We start from the raw sequence: 22201 nt of genomic DNA, 5'->3' as shown, positions 1-22201 counted from the left end.
TTTGTAGTTGTCACATGTTTGGGAATTCACTTCATATCACAACTGTTTAATAGAAATACAAAAGACAGTCAGAAATCTGTAGGGTTTCCCCCTCTTCACAGTTTTGTCAGGGCTCAAGTACCAAATGAATTGGTTCACTAAAGAGAGTTGAAAACCACAACACCTTGTTTCCCCAGGATCACTTTGACCTGGGCTACTAAAATTGTGAGCTATAATGCACCATATATGCACATGTAAATAATGGCATAATTTGCCACAAAATACCTAAAAAATATTAAAATATTCAAGCTTGTTAAAGCTTAAGGAAAACTAATAGTGAATAACACGGAAAGTGACACTTTATTACGCTATCCAAATAAAATAACATTGAAACTAAATTCAAAGATGAGATCGTTTTGATTCCTGCAAACCTCATCTTTCAGTGACAGATACATTTATTACGTAAAACTAAAACATGACCAACAAAATAAAGAATTAAGATCTACCTCTGTTGATTGCAGTTCTGGCCTTCCGCAGCACTTAATCTCTTTCGCTTTGTAGACCATTTTTTCTACAGAAGCATTGCTGCATGGCTGCCTCTTCGTAGCTTCACAGCTTTCTTTTTCTTTCCTTACTTCCACCTGCTGGGAATGTCCTTGAAAAAAACATAATTGCATTTTCTTTGTTAAACAAAGCTGTTGTTGGCCCCATTATCTATCCATTCCATTTAGATATGAAGATAACATGAAATGACAATCATAATAGGCTACACTAGAATTATCCCTTTTTCCCATGGGTAAATGCTTTACCAAAAACTGTTGGTGGCTTGTCGGTCCATAAAAGAATTCTAGATGTAGTTGGTTACTTTTTGTTCACGTGCCCAATGAGCAGGAGAATGGAAAAGGTTGAGGCCACCTGTGTCCATTCATCAGCATAGGGGCATACTGATCTTCAGCTTCAAATAAGTATTCAGCCGAATCTCAGCTGAAAAAGGGCTATTCAGCTCTGGCTAAATAGTGTCTTGCTTTTCGGATCCAGCCGAATACTTGGTCTTATTTTAATGTAATGTTACAACTCAAGGGAGTCAAATACGGAGTGCAGAATGCAACAGTGAATGGAACTAACTATTGTCTGAAAGCATTCTTGATTAAACAGAAGATTAAGGTGTTTCTGTATTGGAGAGAAGTGGTGAGGGCGAGTGGTAGGTGAGCATGGTTTGTGCCTTTGTGAAAAGCCTATTTAGAAACTGAAGAATTCACAACGGGTAGTGGAGACTAGTTTGGCTGAGCTAGTTGGATGTATGTCAAGCAGAGGGACATGCCGCCACTCAAGAGGTCTCCCAAAGGTACTTGAACTCGGGACATCGCTCTAGTTCCGATGTGGGCCAGTCTTCAAATGGAACTAAAGAGAGATAGGTGTGTGGAGTTTGCATTATCGGATAGTCAAAGAGCTATGGTCTGTTCGTCGAATTGGTAGGATGGGAGGATGTTTGGAGATCAGAAGACTTCGCAACAGGTGAGCTGCCACTTCTAGGTCAATAGGGAAAGGGACAAATCAGCTACATATGGGACAGTGCAAGATGTGGCTGACATCTCCCAAAAATGATGAGTCTCTAGGAAGAACCTACCCATTAGGAAATCTCTCAGATAATATTAGAGGCCAGTAAATTCCAACAGGAAAGGCGTCAGAGAAGACAGAGAGCACTTATCTGTTTGCGATGTTGGGTAGAGTGTTGAAGATGGGGAGATGTCACAAGTCAAGCTTTCCTACATGCAGTTGCCCCTTTCCAAACCCTGTTGGCCTCTCTGGGAGAGTCCTCGCTCATGTTTGGCATATGAAGGAGATCGAATACACTTACCTCACTTGTACACCAGCATGAGCAGACAAACCATTTTTACTGTGCTATGTGAGCTGCAAGAAAGGTTTCAAATTCCCTTTCAAAGCCACTTTGCAAAAGTGTGCAATATGCAATGGCAAATTCTATTATCCATTTTGCTCATTGCGGTAGATTTTCATTTGTATGCATAATCTCCCACACAAGCGAGTCCCCCAACACTTGCTGGACCTATGGTTTGCTCCCTTCAGTGAGTGGCAACATTTTTCCACACTCACTCATTCTTTTACCCTATCATTTGGGATACTTTGTATTTTTTATATATTTTGCTACAAGAAATACTTTCCTCCAAGTTCTATGATATCTGGCATTGACTTTTGCTACAGACAGGACTGTGGCCCAGTGCAGTGTGGCCCAGAGCCCCTTGGGCTTCCCTTTTTATTTTCTGTCATTTTGCTTTTGAGAACTAATGTTCAAGGGCAGGGGGATATTTGGCATCCTTCATAACTTTTGTATTGTGAGATCAGCACACCCCACCTTTTGTGGAGTGCTGAGGGGCTACATAGTACCCCCTTTCTCACTGCTCCTGTAACATTTTTGGCTACAGTGATAAGCTAATCTGAATGGCTGACCGCAGTGGTTGTATCCTACCTATATGTTTGCAATTATTACTCCCAGGCTGTACTCACAGCGGCAGTAGTGCACAGAAGGGTCACTATTGACCCAATATGGTGACTGTTCTTTTTTTTGCCATTGCTTGTGGTCCTTCTCCCGTGCTGGGTGGGGGATGCCTGCTTTCACTTTTGTTATTGGTGGGAATCCTTGTGAAGCTCAAGGCTAGAGTGGCTGTGAAGACAGGAAAACAGGGACTACTCTGGAACTCTGTTCTTGGTCTTCTGGTGTGCCTGCATGGAACCAGTTCCAACTGGGGGGCTGAGTCTGAATGGTACATGGGTACTGATTGGCTGGGTTCCTGCATAAAAGGCATGGATCCTGAGGCTGAAGACAAGCCGTCCCCTGGAGCAGAAGAATCGATGAGGAAGGAGGAGAGATGTCAACAGCTGCTTCCAGACAAACAAAGATACCTGCTGTGTAATCGCTGCTGCTTGGCCCCTTCTTCCAAGCATCAGGAGAACTCCTAAGAGGAAGGATGACTCTCTCCCTTAGACTAGTGGGACCAATCAGTCTTGAGATAACTTGCATTTCGAGCCACCCCACGACGAGCTGTGACCTTCACAGGCTGCAAACTGCCAATATCCATGGACCACTGTGGCCACTGTGCATTGCACCATCTTCCGAAGATTGAATCCTCTAAACTTCAGTGGACTCTTTCTGGACCTCCAGAGGAAAGATTCACTCCTTGAAGTCCCCTCACCCGAGTGCTGGACTGAGAAAGTGAGACAAATCGACCAGCCGTTAATCGTCTTCACTGGTGCTTCCCAAAAAGCACCAAAATCACAGAACTGAGAAGAATCCATTGCTGAGCGCCTCTTCACTTGACTGCTGCTGCGAGATCCATTCCAGTGTCCCTCCTTTTGTCTGCCTGGCCAGGAATCCGGTGACCGGGACTACTGCTGCAAGTTACTCTGAGACTCCTGGTAGAAATAACCTAGAGTTGCATTGCTGCTCCTGTGTGGAGTGCTTATATGTGTGTTTGGGAGTTTGCCCATACATGTTCACCCAGGCCTAAATCCTGTGAGCCTACAGGGAGACTTCACCAAAGTTACTGATGCTTTTTCAAACAAAGATTGTTACTTGCTACAGAAAACATCCTCTGGAACTTTATACAGCAGTGCCTTACCCGCTTTGCCCCCCAAACTGACTCTGAGACACTCATAACTAGTTAGGGATGGACTCCTAAGGTGTTAGGCTCTGAAGTTATTGCCAAGTATTTACTTATCTCGTGATGGTTTTGTTTAATTTATTTTACCTGAAACAGACATTCTGAAAAGTTATTACAAAAGTGTTACTTTACCTTTGAATTGCATAATGCCTTTTTTAAAGTATTACAAAGTGGTTCACTTACTGTGAATAATGTATTGGTTTTCCTAAAGTTACGTATTGTGTGTTACAGTACTTACCTTGCTGAATAATTATTTACCTAAATGTGTATATATAAAATAAAACATTATTTGTATATACCTTTTAGTGTCCAATTGTTTCTTGGGCGTATGTGTATACTCTAAGTTCTTTGTACCACCTTCAGCCCTTTCTCCCTCCTAAAATAAAGCTGGCTGGTCAGCCAATCCTACCGCCAAACATTGTGTGGTTCCCAATTGTGAGTCTTCTAAAGTTTTAACTGTTGCTGGACTTTTGTAAAACTCCCCATCAATTGCAAGCCAACATTTTGCATTTGTGAAGCTTGCCAGCTGGAGTAGCACATGTTTTGCATATGCAGCACCCTTCGGTACATATCTTCCTGCATTTTTGATCAGCTGTCCTTTTTTGGATTGTATGTGTTAAATAAAGATAACATGTTGATTAAAACTAAGATAAATAAATGAAATATGGAAATATTTTAAATCGTGCTGCCTTTGGAGAAAAAAAAGAAGTTTGGAAAACTTCCAGCTGCACCTCCTTGTGCCTTGACACAAGTGTGTATAGGTGTGTATAGGTGCATTATAAATAACCTATCAATCGTCATGGGTTTTGACCCATGTTGAATCAATAGACTGGGTAGATGTGGGGATGAGCTGTCGCCGCCCATTAGTCTATCCCAGAACAAACTAAATCAATAGACTGGGTGGATGTGGGAATGAGCTATCGCCGCCCACATTCACGCCAGAATAGGAGAACTGCGCAGTTGGCACGAGACCACTCCAAAGATACAACCTTCTTGTGGGGGGTTCCACATCACCACTCTACTGTGAGGATGCCATCAAAACAATGTTAAGCAAGGGTCCTATACTATCAAGCAAAAGACCACTCTATTGAAATGCAGTAGTTCACGACAACTAAAAAAAATGCATGCAGTACCCGCTTTGGACTCAAGGCGGCGCAAGCGGTTTAAACTCTGACAGGAGAACTGCTACTTCAGAAGCTAATCAGCCTTCTGTGACAATTGGGATTTCAAAGCTTGTTAGGTAATGGAAGATCTAACCACCTGCTGTTCCCAGAGACAATCTGATTTGATTAACAGGCCAAAAGGCTGGGAAACCTTCTCACCTCAGAAAGCCCAGGATATCACATGGTCATGCTAACCAAATGCAAAGTGGCCCCCTGGTCTGTTGACCTCAGCTTGCTGGAGCCCACACAAAAGACCTTTTCCCTTGAATAGGATATGGTGATTTTGACTGTTTCCTGTCAACAAAGATCTGCCAGCCAGGAGAGACTTTGGGGGCGGACTCAAACACTGCAGTACTTTGAATTGAAAGCAAATATATATTTTACAGAAACACTGATAATTCTTGGTAACCAGATGACAGAAATGTGAAACTTGGGGATCCTTAAAATGAAAACTTTGCCCACAATTCAAGCCCAAACTCCCATTTGTGTGATGTTCTGGGGCAAAACCCCGCTATTTATTGATACTACAGACTCTGTGTTTAAGCTAGAGACATGGGAATTTACTGGAGTATGTATGGATAGGCTGTGTATATGTGTATAATTTTTAATGAAAAACCAATGTTGCATAACCCACTAAAATCGAAAATAAGTTGCCATTTCTTTACCCAAGCTTCTAGAAACGCCAGAGTCGGAACAGTGCCTACCTCATGTGATATATGATGTGTGTAGGTGATGTAAAAGCAACTGTGTATTTGGGAGAATATGTATTTGGATCAAATATAGATTTGTGTGCAATTTGACAGGGGAGTGTCCTTTCTGCAGGCCATAAAATGACATCACTCTGACACACTATACTTCCCCCAATCAAGGGAGAAAGGAAAGCTTGGCCAATGATAAATTGAGAGTGGGGCTGGCTTAGTGATGCTGCGCACACACCCACTTTCTAAACACATAAAAGCAGACAGTGCAGGACAAGTGGAGATCCCTTTTTCACTTTCCGCGGGACGCTCTGCCGGGAGACTTCAGACTTCAATCCATCAATCTTCAGAGACCAAGACTTTACTTCAGAATTTGTAAAGAACAGGCCTAACCCACAAGCTGAGTTCTCTTCAGCAGGCCTCAAAATCATTTGCAGATTATTCACAGCCAGGCTGAGCTGTTGATTCTGGCCTGAAACCCTGCGCCAGAAAGATCCAGAAGCAGTGCTGTACCCAGAGAAAGCAGAGACACCCAGAAAGCAGACCAGAGATCCAGAGAACCACAGGCCGCTGTATCCGGGGAGCTGACCCAGACGCTGTGAGCAGAACCGGTGCCTGACAGACCCAGCAGAGCGGAGCTGACCCAGGCGCTGCGCGCAGAGACCGTCCGTGGCGAGGGAACCGCAGCCAATCCTGACCCGATCCGTGGCGAGGTCCAGTCCTTTTAAAGCTAGGAGTGAGTACTTAGATCAGATTGTGACAGAAATAAGCTCTTAGTTAAAATAATTTAATCCAACTATTTTAATCTGATTAGAACTGTCTCCTAGAAATCGTGTCACCTGTCATTTTCCTTATACTGTTGCCGTAATCGCGATTCACGCACTCGCGAATTTTGCTGCGATTTGGCCTGATTTCTTTACCTGTAAAAAGATAGCAGCTTTTTGCTTTCCTTTGCTAAAAATTTGTTTGCCTCTTAATAACCATCCCTGAATCATTGCTAAAGTGAGCCTGAGCTCATCCCAAGTATCTCTCACTCACCCTGAACCTCCTAAAGGGAATTAAAAGCATTTTCAGCATATTTCTCACTTCATTGCCACCACATTCAAAGCACTTGGGCCTGTGTTTTAAAACTCATACCTGTTTTCTCTAAGCTTGCTGGGTTGGGAATTGAATTTCGTTTTGTATTTGATTGCATTCCTGAGAACTGTGTGTGTTACTTCCATCTCCTTGCATTTCATATAGGGGGGGGGGGTGAATTGCCACCAGGGGAAAAGTGAACATATGATATCTTGTGAAACCATATTAGTTAGTTTCTGTACTGCATTTTCATTCAACATTGCATCCATTTGAAACCATAAAAGTATTTTTGCTGCCTTATCCATCCTACACCAACTCCTCATTGATTATAAAGAAGTGTGCTAGTGTCAGATTACCCATTGTTGATTAACATTATATTTATAAGGGCGATATCGATTATTAATTTATTATAAAAGCGTGGTATCTATATTTTGTTTTATTTCTCAAATAAACCTTTTAAACTTGCAAAACAGAACTACTTCTTGGCTCAGTGGGGTCAGGTGGATTCTTAGAGAGGGGTATTATATAGGGGTAGTCATCCAGAACTCATGAACTGGACATAAAGATATATCAATAAGGGTTTCCATTCAGTATCCCAGACTAGGCATTGACTTAGCTGTAGTGTTTAATTGATTCCTCTTACACAATCAAGTGGTTTGGACTAGTATAGGTCCCTGGACTAGCCTTCTCACTTCTTGTGGGGGTGGATCTGGATGAGTGGCAGGATCTAACCTTCTGCCCCAGTCTCTTTTTGCAATTGGCTGGCTAGCCTGGGTCCAAGCCCCTATCACAGGGGTATTTAGGATCTGCCCATCCCCAACTCTCTCTGGCTTGCTGGTTCCTCAGTCTTAACAGCAAGTCTGAACTGCGATTCCTGAGACTTTCATTGTGGAGCCTCTTGTTCTGCAACTTCTTCTGGGGTCCATCTTTTGTATTCTGGAACACTTTCTTGAGGTCTCCGGTCGGCTTTCATGGGCTTGACAATAGCATCTGCACCTGTAGGGTAGATCAGGTTTACCTACAGTAGTGTCGATGGGCATTTAACGTTTCCCATTGCTTCCAATGGAACTGCGACTGACAATGGAATTGTCCAAGTGGGGTACATACCTGCCCCTGGACATTTTTCCTGAATCCCCTAGGGGTTCAGAGAGCTCTAGACTACGACTTTCCATTTCTGTACTTACCAGTGATTATCCATTTTTAAAGTCATCCATTTAATTTCTACAACGGTAAATGTACTTGAAACAGCGACTTCAAGTGATAATGTGTATATTTTTTCATGAAATGTATAAGGAAGGTAATTGTTGCCGTTATTGATTCTAGGAAGCTTTTGCTATAGTTGATTAGGGCCCTATCCTCTCTTAGATTTATATGCATTAGTGGTGGACGACTGGGCGTTAATACTGTTATAAAGCCTTAGGAGGTCTAAATTGAAGTACTTATTAGAACTGATAGTTTTATGTGCGACTTCATTAAAAGTATATATTTTTCAATATAGCATTGCGGTGTATTTTTTAAATGTGTGTGTATGGACTACATCTACCTGTGTCAGCCTACTACCCTTACCTGCGAGTTAAGCCTTGTCGCTCTGACCCACGCCACCCATGTTTAAGAGAGGTCTGCCTTCTCTTTCATATCGGGTGTTTTAGCAACCTCCCAGGGTTAGTTGTTGTAGCATCATCAACAGAGAGTGGTACAAGAACTGCCCTAACACCAACTTTTAACTGATGCCAAGCACATAGCCCACCACATTATGTTCTGGACTTTGAGGATTTCCTGCATATTCTTCCTTGATGAAAGGCAAGGGGTCCTTCATGGGGTGACCAAACAGAAGCTAAAATGGTGAAAACCCTGCACTGCTCTGCGATATCAGTCTATGGGCAATTAGCAAGTAGGAGATTCCACTTTCACCACAGGGACTCTTCTAATTAACTCATTGTACCTTTCCAGGCCGTATCGAGGCATTCCAGTAAGCTACTCATCTGGGGGTCTTAAAAAGTGGATAGCTTTTAACTAACTCCACATTGTCCTCACATCATTCAGACAAGTTATGGTTGCGGTCTGAACAAATGACAAGTTGGACAGCTGTTACAGCAAACCTATCTGCAATCCCACATCTGACAGGCTGGCTGTACAAAAGCCCAGCGTCCCATTAGACTTAATGTTTCCCAATAGTTTCCCCTTACAACCAGGCGAAGGTCTGTTTCATTAAGACCCCAAAATAGGTACTTTCTGCCTAACGTTCGCAGAAATCTTTCAACAAGCAATTCTGTGCAGGAAAGTTCATTAGGTCAGACTCAATGGCGTCCACAAGCGCCTCTGCTACCTGCCTCACATGTGCTGCTGCTCTAACCCTGGCTGCCGTGTGATAGGTGAACATAGCCTTCCGCTTGTGACTAATTTGCTTCTCAGCTGCCATAGAGCACTGCTTTGAAGGCTGACCCTCGGACTAATATATCAGGCGATCACAATCTGGCCAAGTTACAAGTGTTACATGAATATACATGGACATGTGGAATTGGGCCCTAGGCAACTAAATCCCAAACAGTGTACTGAGGCAGGTACTTGATCCCCAATCTAATAACTTAGAATCTTGTTGCCTATCTGGAGCATTACTATAGATCCTTCACTTCTGCGCAGGCCCTTAAACTACTCGTAGGTACACCAGTTCCAAGGACCATGTGACTAAGATTAGACGAACAATGATCAATCATTATTATTCTGCTTATGGTGTCTTCGAAAGGATGTCCTGTAACCATTATTGAGAATTCTGCACAAACATTAACATTCTCTGGAATCTTATGGAGCACCTCTTGGTGTTCTCTGATGCTTCTGGACGGGGGGGGTGGGGGGGGGCTGTTATCTCCTCAGCGGATGGAATGAGCATTCTGGCTGCCTGTACCTGCTTTGTGTTTGTGGTCATTCTTCCGGTGGTCAAGACCACTGCAGTCTCAGCACCCCCCGCTGTAGGCACTCCTCACCACGTGGGACATTTACTTTAGCCCACCTCATTCCATACCCCATCTTCTGTTTTGGCAACATGTTTGGAGATTTTGGGGTGTAACCGTTTAAAATTATCACCCTGCTCGTTTGCTTTCCTTTTGGTTTCCACTATGTACTACGCATTTTGGATGTGCTTTAAGATAATACGGTTACACAAACCTTTACGAATAACCACATACTCACACATTAATCAAAAAATGTTCAAGTTACCCAAGCTTTCAAGCCCAGGTCTAACCATCCTTGTGCGTCCTGACTACATCTCATAGTATGCCAGGGACTTCCCAAATGTTCATACAAGCACATCTCATGCACGCATGTCTTTGGTCACTGGCACTCAGCTCAAGAAATACTTCACCATCACTCAGACAACTGCTTAAAAGACATGAAGCGCTGTTGCCCCCATTCACACTATGCATAGAACAAAATCCAAAGTTGCCAGCATAGCAACATATCAGGACTCGCCACATACATAGACGCTAAATATTTTTAAACTTGGCAACTGGAAACAGGGCCAGTTCTGTTACCTGTCCTTGCAGCAATGCAGGTGCCATCTGTCTTGGCAGATTGATGTGCCATCATTTTCAGCTAATCGGATGCAGGCACTATCATTTTCAGCCTAGTCTCTCTATTTCAGCCAGCTCAGCAGCTTTGCGTCTCTTCTCTGGCGGTCTTTGAAGCCAACGGGTGCTCATATATTTTAAGATGTCCCTTTCTTTTCAACTAGCTTTGCTCTCTTGATCTCCAACGCATCAGAGTTGGAGTGCTTCCAATTCTGGGGTAGTAGTCTATCAATTGGATGCCCCAGAAGAAGATACTCAAGGTGCGGTTAGGGGAACCGGTCATTCCAACGAATGTAAAGGTTTCGAATGGCAAACCTTCGAATTTATTTTGTCGAAATGCCATTCCATTGAATGACCATTTCGTTGAAAAAAATTTGATGGTGCCATCGACATGTAATGGTAAGTATTAGTGGAGGGCTGGGGCCAGGGTTAGGGTTGGGGCTTGGGTTAGTTTAGGGGTTAAATTAGGGTTAGGTGTGGGGCTAGGGTTAGGGTTATTTTAAGTGTTAAAATATGGTTAGGGTTGGGGCTTGGGTTAGTTTAGGGGTTACATTAGGGTTAAGGTTAGGGCTAGGATTTAGGGTTAGGGATGAGGGTTGGGGCTAGTGTTAGTTTAAGTGTTAAAATTGGGTTAGGGTTGGTGTTTGGGTTAGTTTAAGGGTTACATTAGGTTTAGGGTTGGGGCTAGGGGGGAACTGGGGGGGGGAACTCCCGCCCCCAATATACACAAAAACTTTAAAACGTTACAAGGGGCTGGCCAGTGCGGAAATTTCAGCACTGGACAACTCCATGTAACGTTTCAAAGTTACAAAAAAAGCAATGAAATGCTACTTTTAACATGTGAAAGCGCATTTCAATTGAAACCAGTCCATGTCTATTGTTGATGGATTGGTTTCGAAAGAAATGCATTTTTGCATGTTAAATATAGTTTGTCAAAGCTTTTTTTCGAAACTTTGTTTGAGGATTTTGTGATCCGAAACTTTTCTTTCGAAGGAATCACTATAAACTGCGGTTAAAAGTGCAGCATTCTGTGTTCTATTGGGACATGCCTCCTCTTTTCTATTAGGGTCATCATACAGCGTCTGTCCTGGATAAATTACGGATGTCATCCCAGGATTTGGGGGACTGATACCATGGGAAGTTTATTTCCATCCTTGGTGCAATATTGAAGAGATGCCTCGCTTTGAAAAAAGTTGGCAAAGCGGTGGGATGGGGAGACAAGTTCAACCACATGGAGCAAAGCTGCTCTATCCTGACCCGAAGACATGCTATACTTAACATGCAAAGGCATTTCTTCAAGGATGGAGTTGTATTAATGGAAAGACACTTTCATGCCCGCATCTGGAAGTAGTCACCTGCAGCAATTACACCACATCCAGCAGAAATTGGCGAGATAGACAGTGGTCCAAGTGGTCGGGAGCGGTGCTCCTCTACTTTTTTAAATGACCTTTTACAGCTCCTATACTTTTATTTTAAAAAGAAATCGTTCCGAAATGGTTTCGTTTTAAAATAAAAGTGTGGGAAGAAGTTGAAACCTGCACTTTCAGGGCACTGCACTGGACATTCCCTTAAACAGCAGGTGCATGTTTTTGGGGGTTGGAATTGGGTGTGGGAGGGGGCGTGGTGATGGGTTTGTGGTGAGTGGGGGCAGGCCAGCAGGGAACATAGTTCCACTTCGTTTTCGAATACCTCGACCACTGGTGATAGGCAGGGAACAGATAGTGGTTTAACCAGGTGCTTTTAAACCTGTCTGACATTATTTACACCTGCTGTGCTGTGTGTGTCTTGATGGTAACTCCACTGAGGACAAACGGCTATGGTCCTCTGCGCCTCATTCAGAATCCTTACATTGTTCTCTTCATTATAAAGTCCAGTATAAACAGGACCTCCTCTAGATTGCATAAGCAAAACCTTTTTATGCCTTTTTAAGTTCCACATGTGTCCACATGGGGCATGCATCTGGGTCAGTAACATATCCAAGAGAAACTGAACAATCAAGGGCACAGACACATGAAAGGTTGTCAAAGCACCCGTGGCATCAGCACAGTCAGCTAAGTGCCCTCACTATATTTACTGAACGGCACTCGCTGCATATTCAGACATTGTCTTCCCTCCTTGCCCAGCCAGCATTTTAGCATTTTCCTCCGAACATTCCAACAGCAGAGGCCATCTTCAGCGTATGTCATCTTAAAAACCGTGGTGTGATGAGTCCATAATAGAAGCCTGGGAGCACAGAGGCCCAACTTTGGCATCTCCATCCTCTTGATCACCTGTGTTTATCATCCTTAGTTTTCACCATCAGGTAGTCTTACCCTAAAGGAAATGGACAGGTCAGAACTGGTGACCCGCACCAGACAAGGACCCCTGATTCGCAGAAAGTCCATCCATGGATAAGGAGTACCCATCCCCACCCCACTTTCGATGCTCATTTTAGCCCAAGCCATGGGCTCAAAACACCAACACGTGTCTACACGAGTCTCAAAGAATAGCTTTTGAAAGGAGGCAACGCTAGGAAGTGAATAGCAGATCAGCCACATTCCCCAGATCTGGCCGTCCCCTGGTATTCGCCCTCTCCTGCTGTACTCTTGCAGTGTTTTCTTACCCTGTTGATCTCGTCAGCTGTACCTGTACACAGGCCCTGACCCTCCATCTTTATAACAGCCTTACCTCCTAAGGCTCCCTCAGCTTCTCCCACATATCAACTCCCCAGAGAGGGCAGCAAAACACTTTTCCTCAGCAATCTGGTTGATATTGTTGCATAGAGCACAAAGGGACGAACTTAGTGTAGTCAGACATGGGATGTGGCACAAAAGACGGTCAGTGGCTACAGAATTATAGTGTCATAAATCACATTTTGAACGTATAATGTTGCAGCTTAGACAGTCTGCGCTCAAGAAAAGTTACACTGGATGAAAAAGAAAAACATTTCCAGGATAATGTCTTGCTAGAACAAACAGTGTACAGCCATTAGGTGGCACATCATCCTGCACAATGGGAATTGTTACAGCGAGAACAAGGAAGTGAAAATGGTACATTACACACATACAACTTCAGAGACATAGCATGCCTTTCATATTTAGCACAATTATTTGGCACCGTTTATAAAACCTTGAACTACACAAATAAAGCCTAAATCAGTGACTCCATATTGAAGTGATGTGCAAGATGCTGGTCATGAAGCAAACACATTGAGCATTAAAATCTAGTTCACATACGTTCTGCAGATGTCTCAACACTGTCCACAAATATTGACACGTACACAAAACAAAAAAAAGTTTACCCTCATTCTTGGTGGCGGTTGCTGGAATCTCAGCATGCAGAGGTGGTGTACCTCTTGACAAAAAGCATTCAGTTGTCTTCCTTGGCGAATGGTGACTAGAGGTCACTGGCTCTCTGAGCTCTGCTACATTTTCTACAGTTTTAATGTTAGTTTCCTTGGGAAACATAAAGGATGGAATGTCCTCCTTTAGATCAGCGTCCAAAGAAGTGCTTTTCACAAAGGCTGTGTTTTTCAGTGCAAGTTCTTCTTTTTCCAGGAGGTTACCCGGAAGGGTTAAATGTTTTTGCAAGTCTATATTTACACCATTGACATAGGTGAGGTTTGTCAATTTTTCTTGAAAGTTATCAAGACATTCATCCTTTGGAATTAGGAGCACTCCATCAGATGCCAGCTGGGGGAGCTTGTCATCAGGGGTCGACGCTGCACTGCTGCTGACAGAGCTGCTTGCTTTCTGTTTGCTGTAGTACACTGAACACTTATGCTTCTTCTGAGAATGGCTGTATGTTGCTGGGCTCCTCTTTGAGGCATTCTGGTTCCTGCTACTTGTGGTGCTGACAGAAAGGAAACCTTTTCCTTTGCCTTTATCTGGCGGACTGCATGAATCCACAAATGCCTTGCAAGTGCCCCTAGAGTAAACAAACAATATGGCATCATATTTGCATCACTGATATGTTAAGATGTCTGATCCATGTGCACTTAAGTTAAATACACAGATTCTGAGGCTGGTAAACAAATCATCCTTGGTGGATGGGGGCTGGAGAATCAGGGTACCAAATTAAAAGGAAAGCCAGATCGATATGTTCATTTTTATTTTAAGGTAAAGTGGGTGGCGGAGAGGAGTGGGCAGCGTCTAGTGAGTCAGGTGGCGCGAGGGGTGGCGTGATGGCCTAGGTGTTGAGGAGAAGAGAATCCTTGAAGAGGTGGAATAGAGGTAGAGGACAGTGTGAACCCGGATATGTTAATGCGTGAAGTCTGGAAGAACCATATTCCTCTTCTCTGTGCCAGTACGATTGATAGTGGTTCATGAAGGTGACCCTTATAAATCTGTATATCCCGATGGGAGAACCCCCAATCCATGTGCTATCAACACAGGTAAGCTGGAAGAGCCTCTAATCTGCAATAAGTGTTGCGCAGCGATGCCGAGTTGTGCAAAGCAAGTTCTCCACAGCATTGTTGCGATGAGGGTGGTAGCGGGTGTTAAACTGCAATATGTATGGATTTTTCTGTTTATGTAGTGAAAGGTGGGAACAATAAAGGCATATGCAGGTGAGGTGGAGGACGGTACACCTCATTTGGTGGTGTTCAGAAAAAATGATGTTTCACCTTTCTTTACCTATAACTTCACCTACAATTCAGTATTCTGCAGTTGACAAGGACTAACATCTACTAGACAGAAGTCCTTCTACTGTAACATGAAAAAGGTAACTTGCCTGTGTTTTGCAGCTGGTTCACCCTATCAATATCTTTCACATAGTTGCACCGATGCATCCCCTGGCACGTTTTTACAGTATCTGGGAACATTTGTAACATGGTGCCTTGTTTATGCTGTTTGAATAAAAGGCATTTGATGGTCCTACTGATGCAAAGAAACAACCCTTTAATGCACATGAAAATAACAGTACAGCAAAGTGGGAAAAACAAGACTAAAATAGCCAAAGAAAAAGGAAAAATCACCATGAAAGCTTCAAATTCTGGTGTGCGGAAAAGCAGATGACCCAGACTGAAAAAAGTGTAAGAGGTCAGGCTGCAGTAAGCAACAAACCTAAACATTGAATGAGAGGACTCTGAACAACCTGCATGGAAAAGCAAGCAAATGGGTTCCAGGTCACTTGAGACACATAAGAATCAAAACTTTGAATTGCAAATCCTTTAAGGTCATGAACACCAAGACAGCCCCTGCCCAAGGCCTCGACCTAGGAGAAACATCCTGTACAAGAGATTGTGCAAGGGAACATTAACATGGCAAATGATTCACTGAGCAAGCTGTGTGGTGCATGCATTGGTGCCAAACGAGCAGAGCGACAACAGAGTGGTTGGTTTTTAGGCTTGCTGGCTCTTTCAGGCTGGGATTGGAGCTGCATCTTGTCCCTGCTGAACTTGCAATGGCAGCATGGAGAGACTATGCAAGAAGGGGAAGTGGTCCGTTGGCTCTCAGTGCCTACCCGGCTAATCACTGAAGGAGTGCAATGCATTTCAGGGAAAAGGACACAGGAGCTTGGAGGAAAGCATCCATGCGGCTGTGCACACTCAGTGTTCATGGAAGGAGTCTGGGGATGCAAGTCAATGCAAACTTCCCACAATTCATAATGATCAATAACGGAAGCTACCTTCTGCTAACAGGAAATAGTATTGAACTCCATAATCTGGAAGCAATCCTCTTCAAACGACAGAACTGGATTCTCCAATGAAAACGTCCACAAGCGCAAGACCATTTGGACTCACTCATCTAGTCCAGTATCACATGGGAGAACAAGCATCAGTTACAGTGGAATGACACTGAGCAGGCATAAAATGAAACCCAGTGGCCCTTTATTAGTGGGGACATGGAAGACATCATTGGTAATGGGCAAGGCGGCCACAAGGGAAGAAAAGAGAACAGCCTGGATACCTTTGCAACAAACTTTGCCAAACATGCATCAGCTCTGTAGGGGTCAGGAAAATACTTGTTCGTGTGGGAGCCCCCAGAGAGCGATTCAGATCCAGAGTTGTGAGAGATGCTTTCCAATGTCAATAAAGGAGTCGAAGAAGTGTCTAGAGAGACGCCTAATCATACAAAAAAGGATGGCACCATGCAAATTGTATTAGAGCAACAAAAGTGCAATGTAGAAGAAGCAAATCATGAGTGTGACTTCTGTAATCTGAGTAAGCTAGCTGAATCAATAACACCCAACCTGGTCTATACAAGTGAAAGCCAAGGATGTGCAGGCAAGTACACAGAGGAAAAATATTCACATTCTCTGCCTTCCTGGGGAAACCCTGGTCAGCAATATGGAACCCGCCAAATAAAAAATAGCTAAAAGAGGTTCTTCAGTGCATGTGATTTCAGCACCCTCTCTCTTTGTAAGGGCACAGAGATCACAGACATCGTCGTCTTCTCTCCAACTTTGTGCAAAGATAACCCTACCTGTGTAAAACATTGGCGGCACATTCTAAACGAATGCTCCCTAGACCTTATTTTATTAACGAGGAATTTGCACAGACTCAGAGTACTTTGGAAGAAAAGATTAATAATAGTAAAATTTGCCTTAGTGGCAGCTTATCGCAGGAACAAATACAACAGATACTAGAGGATACTAATCAGAAATTGGATAAATACAAAAATGAATTGGAAGTTAAGAAAATAAGTAAGTTCAGGAGGGATACGCAGGACTAGTAACTTGAAGAATATTACGCACAAAGAGCTCCTAAATTTAATCAGCCACGAACACCAAAACCCGGTGTAACAAGTGTTGAAACTACATCTTCGGACGCATCCAGTATAGAATTAGAAGCAACCCCTCACACAGTAGCAGAAGCTGAGGCATCAATATCAGATACTAATGCCACTGGAGGGGTTCCTTTTTGATTCTAGAAAAATACCTACCAGGTGGGGATAAAAGAAAACATCTGCAGAGAAAGAAGACAATAAAAAAGACTTTGTAGTGAATAATTCGACATATCAACTCTCAAAATTTGAATTGGTTGTTTTGCAGAAAGGCTTATCATTTGTGCCACAGCACAATAGTACACTTCTAAAAGAAAAAATTGATTTCTTCAGGTTGGTGTGGAAACTGAAAACGCAACGGATTCTTTGACTCACTGGAGGATCAGTCTGACAGTGAAGAAACTTCGGGATATCTTGAAATGTCGCCAAAGAGTACATTTTTCCCGTCAGTGCAAAATACAATCGTGACAGCATTAGAAGGGTTTAAGAAGACTTACTTTCACCCAAAGAAACATAGTAACTTCATTCAGGGTGGGGCCTTTGTCCTTATGGATATTTGAAGGAAGTAGAAAGACAACTGAGGGATGACGAGCCATATGAAGAGATTCAATTTGACTCAACAGAGAAGGTAAGGACACTAATCAAAGAAGTCCTTGAATAAGCAGAAAATAGGGAATTGATCTGTGAGCGCACAAGAAAATTCCTAGAAATTTTGCATCTGGTTATGGCAGTGTTTTACATTCTACCTAAGATCCACAAGAGTGATTATTGCTGCTATGGGAAGTCTACTCGAACCATTGGCAAAATATCTTGACACAGTGATACAACCACTGATTCACCCAAGTAGAGAACACTATGCATTTTCCATCTAAGCTTAACGATATTCAGTTTCTAAAAGGGACGCAGCACACTGATCACAATGGACGTAACTTCTCTGTACACAAACATAGTACATGAAGCAGGTTTGGAAGCTATGGAATGGCTCCTACTAGAAGCAGATACCTGTACAGGAGATGGGGTATTTGTACTCATGTTACTGAAACATGTGCTAATGAATAACTAAGTTCGACAAAAAGTTCCATTTACAACTATCAGGAACAAGTATGGGGGCAGCGATGGCACCAAGCTACGCAAACACATACATGCTTTATTTACAAACTGAACATGTCTTGAACTTGGCAAGATGGATGCAGCATCTCTCCATCTTTGTGAAATACATAGATAACGTATTTGGGGTTTGGATTGGACCAGTGGACAAAATGGGCAAGTTCTATCGAAATGAATAATATGCACCCCCGGATACAATTTCCAACACAGTCTAGCAACACTAGAATTCATTTCCTTGATTTCGAGGTATACCATGAGGGAAATTGCCTCAATACTAGGATTTTTACCAAACCTACAGACAGAAAGAGCCTATTATATTACTCGCAATGAGAGTTCGCCCAAAGCGCACAATTGACAGCGTGCCGCTCAGTCAGTTCCTAAGGTATACGAGGAATATATCCAGCGAAGAGGAGTACAAGAAACAGGTATCGGCGCTAAAAACAAGATTTCTGGAGAGGAAGTACAATACTGACATGATCGGGGGATATTGGGGAAAGTGGAGACGATACTGTAAGAGAGAGATGCTGCTGACGCCTAAACCATCAAAGGCGAGTCCACCATTGGTATATGTTACGACCCACACTACAGAGCCCACTCTACACAGAGCAACCAAGATCAAGAGAATCGTTAAGCAGAATTGGACTGTTATGCAAATGGATCATATTTTCAGGCGTTTCCCAGGAAGGACTGGAGGGGGGTGTCTGTACTCCTGTTCTCTATTTACCCAGAGTAAAAGCACAGATGCACGCTAGCCAAGGTTCTCTATTCGGTAGCTGTGGTCGAGCAACCAAGGCTTAAGCTCTCAGGCGGTGCTGCAGGCTGGTTCTTAAGTACAGATTAGTCCCCAAACGGAATGCCCACACACTGTATTAGTAAAAACAGTCTTTATATAATTAAGGATCAAGGTTATATACACAATCACAATAACTCAACTTGTGCTCAGTTAATTCTACAATGGCAAATATATACACAGTTCTACGTGGTACCACAATTACTATCAGATTTCATTAAAATGCATCCACTGTGCTTTGGTCAAATGTCATACAAATCAATGAATAAAGGGAACCAACAATAGACCTAGAAGGAAAACAGTTGGTTAGAACAATTGGCAGAATACTGAGCCCCTACCGTCAGGCACAGTTCTGTATGAGGATCCCACCCACCTGGGCATCCTGTAAATAAAGATATATCGTACAAGCCCAGTCCATATATTGTTCACAAGAGTCTGATTTCCTTCTAAATAGTTCTACAACCCCAATGTACCTGCAATAGCAGAGTTCGACGTCGGGTCGTCGACAGATCCTTCTTGAGCGGCTCCCTTTAAGGCAGGAGCCAAGGATCGTCGATATTCCTCGAAGAATTGGTGAATGACAGCATTGAGGCAGCATCTTAGTTCCTGGCGGTGCTCGTCGACGATCGGTCGTGAACGTCCTACGAAGATGAGGCGTGCAGGGCACCTCGGCGTCGATAGTTCCTTACCGCAAAGAGTCTATGAAGAACTTTGGCCCAGCAAGGGCGTTGAGTTGTCCGGCGTGTCTGCGGTCTTCGGGTGGCGGGAAACCCACCGGTGGATGCTCCTCGGCACGTCAACGGCCTCGACTTTCTCCGGCGGGACATAGCAGTCGACTGTGCAGGCGAGTGCGTCCTTGGATTCAAAGTGTCTTAATTAGGTGGAGCGTTGTGGCTCCGGTCGTCGGCGGCTCGGCGTCAACCTGTTCCCGCTTCTGGGAAACAGTTCCGAAGGGCCACCAGCGGTTATAGCAAACCAGCAAACCCTGGTCGACAATGGTCGACGGAATGTCCAGTGCTTCTCTTCTTTCTCCTCGGCAGCCCCCATCTCTGGTCGGCAGCCTGTCGAGGGTCTGACTTCCAGGGAGCTTCGGCAAAGGTTAGCGGTGCACAATGTTCCCTCGTAGCTCGGGGAGAGTTCTCTAGCCAGGTCCTCTCTTGGATCAGTCTCGAGGTCACAGCCGTTTTCAGATTGCGGTGAAGGTAACGGCAGTCAAACTTCTTCGGGCTCGGTGGTCGAGATCAAATATCAGTTTCGACTTCAGCTTCTGAACAATTTCTAGAAGTGAGAGGTCCCCAGATACACTGTTTAGACTCATTTATTCTGCTGGGTCACAATCCGGCAACCAATCCCTCAGAAGGGCATTCAGCAGGCAGGCATCCAATCAGGCTCACCGGGCATTCAGGCAATTCTCCTCCCTCTCAGACATTCACAACAAGGAATGTGTTTTGGGACAAGTACCCATCCATTCAGCACGCCGCACTGTATTCATACCAGTTTAAGGCAGGGCTGTCTCAGTATTTGTGTCACATACCAGACACTAGACAACCATTACAAGAAGTTCATATTGGTCACACTACATTCACCCAGGTCTCACCCCAGGGGTGTACCCACAACATACAGTCACTGGGCAGGCTGCAGGAACAGAGTCAGGGCTTCCCAGGACTTTGGGAAAAACAAGGTAACAGGCAATAGAAATCAAGAGGCCACAGAGTCCATCCGGTCTCCTATCAGGAATCAACTCATTCCAATGGCAGGGCCCGGGTATCCCAAAATGGAGGATACTCAGAGCACCTGTCAAATTCAGCATGAAGCTGCCACCAGCCCATACCCTGCTCTGTGGGCCAAAACATACACCACGGGTGCCATAAGCGTATCCCATGGGTCTGTACACCAAACCAAAAAGAGGAAGCACTGCACTGCCAGGAGTCCCACATGGACTCCTGGGCAGAAAACAATACAGAACACACATGAAAAAGGACTACAGAACAAGAACAGGGAGGCCCTGTCCCTCCAATGCATTTCCAGCATCACAGCCAGAGCCTCCCACCTTTGCATACAGGAATAGTCAGGCTCTTAGAAACATGTTGGTGAGAGCAGAGTTGTCTGAACTGAAAATACCAAAACTGAACCTTGTTGTAATTGCCAACATTGTAGCAATGTCAGAGGTAATAGAATAACACATCCACACTCAGGGAAGGCGATTGAGCTATGTTAGGCAAGATAGTAACCCCGTAGGAGACTGCACCAGCCTAGTCCTCTTGGCAATAGTTAACCCAACCTTTGGTATAAGCATGTACTGCACAAGTTGGTAGAGTGACTGAGCAGCCAGGCTGATCTCAAGAGGGGTCAATGTGAGCTGTAGGGTTATCACATAGGTTCACAGTGATAAGTGTCCAAATAAACACTTACTCTCAAGGTTTCTTGATTCAACAATTATTTATTAATTTAGGAGTCAGTTGAATAAGCTTTCTTTGAACTGGAGCAAATATATGTAACACAATAATATACTTCAAAACCACGCACACTCAGTTTCAATAAAATCAGTAGATACCCATTTGGGATGGCACACAGACGCTTCCTACAACCTGAGGTGACTTAAAATAACTAGGACACTGTGGACATTGATATATCAATAGTATATTTAGAGCAATACTGAGTTTAGGGTCAAAAGGAAAAGAGGAGGAAATAAAACAATGGTTAACAAATATTCTTAAACAGGCGAGTATTTTTTGAACCCTCCAGTACAAAGTAAATTAACCTTTTCCTGGAGAATAGTGAAGACACAAAGTCAGAGGTGAGAAGAGTCTTTCAGTGAGCCAGGCAAGCCAATGTTAGTTGAGCAAACGTCTACGTGAACTGAAGCACTTCTGGTAGGCAAGTAAATGCCTTGCACAAAGTTTTCGAAGTCTGAAGAAAAAGAAATCACTGTAGGGCCACAAGGTGGGGGGCTTGTGAGGGGCCAGGCTGTTTTACAGTACTATTGGTTTGAAGCAAAATGGTTCCAGCCGGCTTCTGTTCCTGTGTAGGTCTGCAGATCCTATGTTCCTGGGCCTCAGTCGTGGGGACAAGAGGGAGGACGTCTGGGGACCCCTGTACTAAGAATGGAAGGTTGGCGGCAGCAATGGGCAAACTTCAGATCAGCAGCACTTGGCGGTTTCAGCTCCTCGCGGGTCTCGCAAACAGCACCACCATGGTTTTCGGATACCTTTATGGACTTTCCTCGGATCTGGGGTCCAGCACTCTGTTGAGGTGGCTCAGGCTTTGTCAGTCCTGCTTCATGGGAGTCCGGAGGATCTTCCTGGAGCACGGGTCCGAACTAAAAACAATGCACTCGATATGGAGTTCCTCTCCCTGACAATCGGTTCCTGCAGCAGCAATGGAAGTACAGCCAGCTCTGCGAGGATGTCCAGATGATTTCGCTTTGGGGTTCATGGTCCCAC

At 44.0% G+C, this 22201-nt stretch overlaps 1 protein-coding gene across 2 annotated transcripts in view; it reads right to left on the bottom strand.

The window, feature by feature from the left end:
* Positions 1 to 22201, bottom strand: part of TMEM131L (transmembrane 131 like) — a 909664-nt gene that overhangs the window by 114273 nt on the left and 773190 nt on the right. For both annotated transcript variants that reach the window (XM_069631301.1, XM_069631300.1), the window contains exons 25-26: positions 13438 to 14063; positions 486 to 634 (exon numbers count right to left, since the gene is read on the bottom strand). In XM_069631301.1, coding sequence (XP_069487402.1) covers positions 486 to 634; positions 13438 to 14063 — 775 coding nt within the window. The remainder of the gene's footprint in view (positions 1 to 485; positions 635 to 13437; positions 14064 to 22201) is intronic.

This window comes from Ambystoma mexicanum, chromosome 6q (genome assembly GCF_040938575.1).
Source record: "Ambystoma mexicanum isolate Mex_15411 chromosome 6q, UKY_AmexF1_1, whole genome shotgun sequence".
NCBI classification, from domain to species: domain Eukaryota; kingdom Metazoa; phylum Chordata; class Amphibia; order Caudata; family Ambystomatidae; genus Ambystoma; species Ambystoma mexicanum.
This window is presented reverse-complemented; position numbering and strand designations above follow the sequence as displayed.